The 8,960-nt window shown below is 33.0% G+C and overlaps 1 protein-coding gene across 1 annotated transcript; it reads right to left on the reverse strand.

Moving 5' to 3' along the window:
- Positions 1 to 3,756: 3,756 nt before the first annotated feature.
- LOC137837415 (receptor-like protein EIX2) lies at positions 3,757 to 8,710 on the reverse strand. Its single transcript, XM_068646397.2, has 2 exons — positions 5,009 to 8,710; positions 3,757 to 3,986 (listed from the first exon to the last, which is right to left on the reverse strand). Exon 1 carries the CDS (start codon positions 8,633 to 8,635, stop codon positions 5,063 to 5,065), a length of 3,573 nt encoding a protein of 1,190 aa, XP_068502498.2. The 5' UTR covers positions 8,636 to 8,710; the 3' UTR covers positions 3,757 to 3,986; positions 5,009 to 5,062.
- Positions 8,711 to 8,960: the final 250 nt, after the last annotated feature.

Consider the following 8,960-nt stretch of genomic DNA (forward strand, 5'->3'; position numbering starts at 1 on the left):
TTTCGGCGATGTCCTTCTTTCGGCGATCTCTAACCACTTGGTCGCCTAAACCCACATACGGCGACTATGACACAAGCCTGGTGACCGCCAGTTAGATATGCTAGAGATCGGAGAACGCCAACTTAACGATTGGCGACTACACAGACTTCCCGATGTACTTCCCTTCTGTCAGCCAGGTGTTCCGCTCAACACGCCTATATTATCGCTTGCTGCCACGTCATCACTCCCGACTACTTGGTCGGTACAGTATTCAACATAGAAAACAAATCAAATCTGAACCATAAAGCTGATATAGTTAATCAAATCAAAAAGGTACAGATTCACATGTGATATTTGACCAAGCATTAAAGACATTTTTTATTTTCAAGATATGGAGAGATCTGATATATTAAAAGAAAATGTAACAGAGTTAAATTGTATTCAAACATCCAATTAATACACTTTTGACCATACACGTCACTGGTTTTAACAGAATCATAAACCAGAATTTAAAATTCAAAAAAAGATTTGTCCAGAGCTTATCAGATACAAAATAATCGGTTGTTTCGAGGAAACAATCGGTTAAATTTTTGTTCTGAAGGAAAATTTTCAAAAACACATGTTGCATATAATCATTATGTTTTAACATGTTTGCAAGCTATTAAATGTATGAAGAATAGATGGAGCACGAAAGAATTACATATTGAAACATAGAGTAACATATTGAATTAAATTTTACAGACCAATAGTTTTCAACAAAGAATGAGAATTTTATTCTCAGATTACAGATTTTCTAATTACAGAAAGTTCAAGAAACCAGCACTAGACTTTGATATGTTGGCATGTACAGAATATTCAGTCCTCGCTGAACCTTTCAAGAGAAATCAGAAATTTGCAAAACAAAACTTTGTCAAATCTCAAGATTTGATCCCTTGAAGAATTTGGGACCTTCAGTGTTAGATTTATCTTTTGAATTAGCAATACATCTAGGAATCCACTTATAGATGCCTTTAGGTATAAGAGATTTACGAAACCTGCAATACCTGACAGAATGGTCTTTCTTCATGCAATAAAAGCATGCAACATTCGGTTGAAACAATATTTTAACCGATTGTTTTTCTGGAAAATTTGAAAAAGGTTTTGTAATCTTCTTTTCTTTGCTTTGAGGGTAAAACCCAAAACCTGCTTTTCCAAATATACATTTCTGTGAAGCTAAAACATCTTCAAAATTGGACTTTCCAGTTGTAAGCTTGTCCAAGGTTTTCAAAAGGTAGCAAATCTTCTTTTCAAGAAGTTCACAATTTTCACAAGCTTTTATCTCACAACTGCAAGAAGAATTTTTGTAGATTAAATCCAGATTTTATAAATCTTCTTTTGTTTTGCTTAACTCTTCCTCTAGGTCCTTAACTTTATTTTCTAACCAGTTATTTAATCATTTCAATCAGTTGAGAGAAAGTGCCAATCGGTTGGCTTCATCATGAGTTTCATAAAAAGCATTAAGCAATTGATCATAAGTGGTACCTTTACTTGTTGAAGTAGAACCCATGCTACTTGTTACTGATGCTAGAAGGCAACGATTAGCTTCCTCATCATCTGAAGAACTTGAGGATGAGACATCATTGTCATCCCATGCTATATATGTTTTCTTAGCTTTTCCCTTTTTCTCCCTTTTGAAGTCTCCATTTTCTCTAACTTCATTCTTTGAACATTCAGACTTGATATGACCCTGTTCACCACAGTCATAGCAAGTATACTTATTAGAATTGAATTCACTAGGTTTCTTTGAATCATAACTTTTAGAAGTTTGTCTCTTTCTCAAGAATTTGCTGAATTTTCTTGATAGCAAACTTATGTTCTCTTCTTCACTTTCCCTGGAATCTGGTTGTTGTTTGCTAGCTTTGAGTGCTATGCTCTTGTTATGCTTGTCTTCACTTTCTTGGACAGCAAGCCTTTGAATCTCAATTTCATGCTCTCTTAGTTTACTGAAAAGAGATGCCACAGTCATTGAGGTGAGATCCTTTGATTCAGAAATGACAGTAACCTTTGGCTGCCATGTTCTATCAAGACACTTTAGTACCTTGATGTTAAGCTCTCCTTCATCAAACTTCTTACCAAGACTCATAAGATGATTCACAATGTGAGAAAACCTCTTTTGCACATCACATATGGATTCTCCCTTTTACATTCTGAAGAGTTCATACTCTTGAATCAGAGCATGCTTCCTAGCTGCATTGTGAAACCATGAAAAACTCATCACAGCTTATAGCAGATGTTATAATATTTTTGGCTATCCAATCAAATTTAACTTTCTTACTTTCTGCCCCAGTCCACTCGGATAAAGCTTTATCAACTAAAACATCATCTTTCTTAACTTGAGGTACAAAAGGACCATTTTCAATTTACTCCCAAATGCCTTTATCAGTTGAGTGTATACAAATTTTCATTCTCAATTTCCAAAATTGGTAATGAACTCCACAAAACAGTGGTGGCCTGTTTATTGAGGCACATTCCCCAAAGGGCATTTTATAAGCTATCAAAAGATTTTCAGAAAATAAAGACTTGAGTAACTTTCAAGAACCTAGCTCTTGATGCCAATTGTTAGGATTGATGGCTAGAACAAGAGCGGGGGGGGGGGGGGGGGGGGGAGTGAATTGTTTATAAAATATTTTCACAAATACTTTCCTTAGAATGAATCTTTAACAATCAATTCAGATAAGCAATTCAGAAAGCCAATCAAATAGTCAACAAAAACTAATATAAGAATTATAATCGGTTAAAAGAACGATTTAACCGGTTGTTTATGACAACAGAAATATCAAACAATTATGAAGATAAGAGATAGAGAGACTTACACACAAGGTTTATACTGGTTAACTCAATCCCAGAGCTACATCCAGTCCTCAGTCAAACCACTGAGTATTGCACTATGTAACCAATCACAGATTACAAACACACACCACAAAGAGTGACTTTGAATCCCACAAAGCCTACTCACCCTCTTTGCACACAACAAACACCTCAAGCCAGAATCACACTGACTTTACATGATTTTACAAACAGTTTTACAGAGTGTAATATGAACAATTACAAGAAACTAAGCAAGGGTAGAAAACACCTGGAATTACAGTACACCAGAAACCCTATTGATCAGTTCTTGAATCATAGTAAAGCCCAAAGGCAATCTTACTAAACTTGGAAAAACACCTTTTCACAAATAGTTGATAATCTCTCAAATTGATCTTAAATCAGAGTGTAAAACTTTCTCTCTTTTGTATATCAAACATTTGAAAGAAGGCTATATTTATAACCTTTGAAAAACTATCGTGTAAGGCATATTTAAGTAACTGAAACAGTTAAAACAAGTTTTCAAAAAGCTGTTAAGAAAACTTACATTTAACCCGTTGAAACTGCGATTTAACCGGTTGAATGGTTTCAGCAGTTATACAACTGATTCAAAAAATAGTTTCAAAAACTCCTTTGCCAGCCTTTGTGACAAACAACCGATTGTCTCGAAACTTTAATCGGTTGTTTTTCCCTTTGCATGGAAAAATACTTTAATCTTTAAAACAGATTGAAATAAGCGTTGTTTGATAATCAAGACTGATCTTACAAAGATTCTAAATCCCTTAACTAAACCCAAACCTAAAACACAACACAGCTTCAGGCTCCATGAGAATTTGAAACATCAAAGCTTCCCATCTTTAACATTTATCATGAAAAACATGCAATTATATTATTAGCATAATACATGGCAAACTTATTTCAATGCAACTACAATGCTAATAAGAGTCTTGTTACCATAAATTAAACAAGAGTTTTATTCAAACATACAACATCACCAAACAACTCTAACCATAGTATGACAAGTACAAACACCATAAAATGAAAACATGTATACAACAACTAAAACAATCATACTTTCCAGTTTCCTTATAGAACCTTGCCTTGTCCAAGTTTACAAGCTCAAACATTTGAGATATGCAAGAGGGATAGGTCTTCAAGATATGCTGAAAAATAACAAAAAAAAAATGTGAATATCCCAAATGTGTAAATGAATTGTTGCTCTTAATTAATTAATTAATTTAGCTTAGTGAATTATATTCTGTTTTAAAAAAAAAAACTAAATATTTTTCAGTGTACAAAAGAAGGATCATGAACTTTATTGATATATTTTATTCATCTTAATAAAATATTTCCATCCAAATTTTCAAAAGGTTCTCTAAGGCATATTTTTAATAGAAAAAAGATTTAAATAAATTTTTATTTCCTATAATAATTGGTTGTTTTTATTTTGAATTCTTTCAAAATGTTATTTATTTTAATTTCTATTTTTAATACTTTAATTTATGATATCAAAATCCTTTATCAAGTGGAAGAAATGACTTTTAAAGAGTGAAATATAGACATTACATTTTCCAAATAATTTGTGGAAAAGTAAATTTTTAGCAATATAAAAAAGTTTTGAATCTTAGAGGAACTACAAACATTGATGTTAGGGATTAAATGAAATAATTTTACCTCAACTTTAAACATAATGCTCTCGAATTCAATGATAACATATAAGGATGATTGGATAAAATATGATTGAGAAGGTAGAAGGTTGAAACTAACAAGATTTAGATTTAGATTGAATATCACCTATGTGGATAAGTTGCCCACTTTAAAACACGCAAAATCAAAAAGCCCAAAAAAAGTTACTATTGAAATGGTACAAAACTAATTATATTAAAATAGTTAAAAATATTTGATATCTTACCGATACAACTCAAAGTTCTAATTTTAGCCTAATATTTATTAAAATGTTTTGTTTCTTACTAGTATTTTATAAACAATTTATTAGAAATTAAATAATTATAACAACAAAGTTACATAAATTTAACATCACAAACATATTTTTATTTGAAATTATTCGTTCTTTTCTTTTTTAAATGTGACAGATTTCTTATATATATAGACGTAAACTAAAGTTTATGACCATTAATAAATATCATGTGAAAACACAAACAAATATATGTAAAAAAAGTGTTACCTGTTAATCTACTTGCACCATTTGAATTTCACTGCTATCATCACATAGATGTCATCACTTATTCAAGAATTTGAAATAAGCATGTCTCCAAGATTGCTTAAATAAAATTGTGCCAAACACCGTCCAAAAGCTTATAACAAATCCCAACACCATCCCGATGTAAAATTCATGGCCGAAAAGGGAATATTCATCAATTTTAACAATTGCTTCTTCAGTTGGTTCATCATCAATGCACTTCTCAAGGGGTGGCCCACAAAGATTAAGATTATCTTCATAACTTGAGGCATTGAAACTTTGTAGTTGTGTGCCAATTGGAATAACTCCACTTAGATGATTATGTGACAAATCTAACATAGTAAGTCGGTCAATTTGATTAAGACTTAGAGGAATTGATCCAACAAACTTGTTTCTTGACAAGTCAAGAAATTCAAGTGATTTTAACTTTCCAATATTTGAAGGGATTTTCCCAATCAAATTATTTCTTGATAAATTCAATGAGATCAATTCTACTAAACTCTCTATTTCTACTGGAACTTCTTCTGAAAAGTTATTGCTGGAGAGATCAATGCCTTTTAGAAGTAATAGCCCAGTACTCTTGAACATTTGTTCTGAACCCTTCCACATCAAGAATGCATCCAATTCGTATGAGTGATTGCTTTTGAAACTACTAGTGTTGACAAAATACCAATAGTGTCCATAATCACTTGAAAATTTCTTGTAAGCCATTGATGTAAAATTATTTATACATGCAGGAATTTTTCCAGTTAAGTTATTCAGTGAGAGATCCAAAATTTGAATGCTTTTCAAATAACAAATTTGTAATGGTAAAATTCCACTGAAATGATTCCTTCCCAAACTTAAAATCTGCAACTCTTGCATTTCACTCCCAATCCAAGCAGGGATATGCCCTGATAATTTGTTTCCTGACATATCAAGCTTCACTAACTTTGTACAATGCCTTAGGGAGAAAGGGATCTCATGAGTTAAGTTATTGTTTCTCAATAACAATGCTTGAAGACCAAGAAGTGACCCCAATGAATTAGGAATCTTTCCTGAAAATTTATTGTGGCTCAAATCTAAATAAGTTAACTTGGAATGACTCCAACAATCTGGAATTTGTCCAAATAATTGGTTATTTGAAAGGTCTAATTGATAAAGTTCTTCTTCAGGACCACTAGCACATAAAAATGAAAGAGAATCTGAGAAATTATTATTGGATAAATCAAGAAATATAGAGCCTCGTAGAAATGGTGGAATAGGACCTTCAAATTGATTTGATGCAAAAGTTAAGAAAGGAACAACATCCCTTACAGCAAAATTTGGAATTATTCCATAGAGACTATTTCTTGAAATATCTACTGAAATCACATTTCTCAAAGCTAACTTCGCCCAAAAAGATCTTGGAACCATATCTGATATTCCAGCATTTGAAATGTCAAGATCAACAAATTTATTTTGTGTTTGCAACCATTTAGGAAATGTTGGACCTAACATGCATGATCGTAACCCTATATACTGTAACTGGAAAGGTGGGATCCATTTTTGAGTAAATGTCAGAGTCAATAAGTTGTCAGATAACTCCAAGTGAGATAACTTGGATATATTAACAAAATGATAGTCTGTGAACACACCATTTAAGGAATTTGATTTCATGTATAATACTTCTAGTTGAGGTGGAAATTGAATATATTTGTGAATCTCTCCATTTAGCTTGTTTCCGTCAACATATAATTCTTTTAAAGATGAGAACATTGAGAGGTTAGGTAGTGTGCCGCTGATTTTGTTATTGCTTAGATATAACTGTTCCAATGAATATTTAGCACATCCAGACAATTGATATGTTATCATTGAAAACTCATCACTCAAGTTATTATTCATCATGTTTAACGTGCGCAGAGCACATGCATTGCCAAATGATTTTGGAATTCCACCTTCGAGAAAGTTTGATGAGATTGATAAAAATCCCAATTGAGATGGGAATTTGATATCTTCTGTTATCTTTCCATTTAATCGGTTTCTGGAAAGATCCAATGATTTCAAAGTTGAAAATGCTGAAAGATCAGGAAGCGTACCGTTGATTTGATTTTCTCTCACGTTCAATTCTTGTAGTGAGTATCTAGCACATCCAGACAAGTGATGTATTATCATTGAAAACTCATCACTCAAGTTATTATTCATCATGTCTAATGTGTGCAAAGCACATGCATTACCAAATGATTTTGGAATTCCACCTTCTAGAAAGTTTGATGAGAGTGATAAAGATTCCAATTGAAATGGCAATTTGTTACCTTCTTTTATCTTTCCATATAATTGATTTTGTGAAAGATCCAATGACTTTAAAGCTAAAAACGCTGAAAGATCATATAATGATCCAACAATTTTATTATTTGACAAATCCAAATCTTGTAGCGAGTATCTAATACAACCACTAGACAGATTATGAAGAACTTGTGGAAGGTCTTCGGTGAAATTGTTTCTGTACATGCTTAAAGAATGTAAAGTGCATATATTCTTGAAGGATTTGAAAACCTCACCCTTGAAACTATTAAAGGAAAGGTCAAGGTGCTCGAGAGAATTCATTGCCATGCCAAAATGATTTGATACAGAACCCTCCAAGTTGTTACCAACAAGGTATAGCTCAACAAGATTGGAAGTGATATTTGACACCCATGGGAATATCACGGGTGACGTGAAGGTGTTCCCAGAAAGATCAAAGGCCAAAAGGGAAGTAGAAAAGTTGAATTGGTAAGGCCTCAATGAAAGGATAAAATGATCGGAAAGGCTACAATCTAATAAGCTTAGTTCTCTTAGTTTTGGTAGGTTGAGAATCTCTTGAAGCCAAGTATGAGAACTATTAAGACCACCAATGGACCACAAGTAAAGATGGGTTAAAGAAATGAGACTAGACAGCAGCTTACCTCCATCGTTGATTTCGAGACCTCCATTGTTGATTTCGAGATCTCCATCGTAAGATCCCCCAAGATAAAACTCCTGTAAGTTTGAAAGATTCCCGAGTTGGGATGGTAAATTTCCTTCAAAAGAATTCATCATGAGATCAAGATATTCCAACTTGGAAAGATTTCCGAGTTGAGGAGGAATTGAACCCTCAAGTTCATTGTCAGCAAGATTCAAGTATTTCAAATGAGAAAGAAATCCAAACTGACTTGGAACTTTTCCAAGAAAATAACACCCTGAGAGATCAAGGAATCTCAGGTTGCTGAGAGAAGCAAGAAACTCTGGGATATGCCTGTCTCGAAAATAATTCGAACTGAGGTTCAAATACTTTAACTGTTGCAACTCAATCAATGACTCGTGGATCTCTCCGCTCATATAAGATATTGAATAACTTTCATAATCATACTCAGCGTGAAGGTCGAGGCTTACGATATTGCCAGTGAGGTTGGTGCAGAGAATCCCCTTCCATTGGCAACAATCAGTAGCAGTGGTCCATGAGGAGAGCATGCCATGGTGATCAAGAAGAGCTTTGAATTGGAGAAGTGCTTCCCTCTCCCTTTGTAAGCACCTCATTTCCTGTTCACCAGGAACAACCTGGAACGCCAAACACGACATAAATATTATGACTTTGAAACCAATTGGACTCATCATTGACACTCTAGTGCTTATCATCACAAACACACACTCAACTATCAAACTCTAAGGAGATGATGATTTTGCTGAATTTACCATTCCCAATAACCCATATTTATAGCATTCCTAACTACACACAACTCTCATCAACCTATCTTTAATTTCATACATAATGCAACCAAATTTCATAATTATTATAAAAAAAACGTAACTTTTGGGGGAAGATTTTAAGAAATTTTCAACTCAAATTTTGTAACTTCCATTAAAAACTAAAAATATACGGAACTAAAACTTACTTAGTTACTACTTTATGTTTTTTGTATTTTTGTGTTGTGGTATACTATGTTTTAAAATTTTAATTTAG

Source organism: Phaseolus vulgaris, chromosome 4 (genome assembly GCF_051622355.1).
Source record: "Phaseolus vulgaris cultivar YP4 chromosome 4, ASM5162235v1, whole genome shotgun sequence".
NCBI lineage: Eukaryota > Viridiplantae > Streptophyta > Magnoliopsida > Fabales > Fabaceae > Phaseolus > Phaseolus vulgaris.

Excerpts from the sequence above, each read along its gene's own strand:
- LOC137837415 (XM_068646397.2), bottom strand. The coding sequence starts at position 8,635 with ATGATAAGCACTAGAGTGTCAATGATGAGTCCAATTGGTTTCAAAGTC.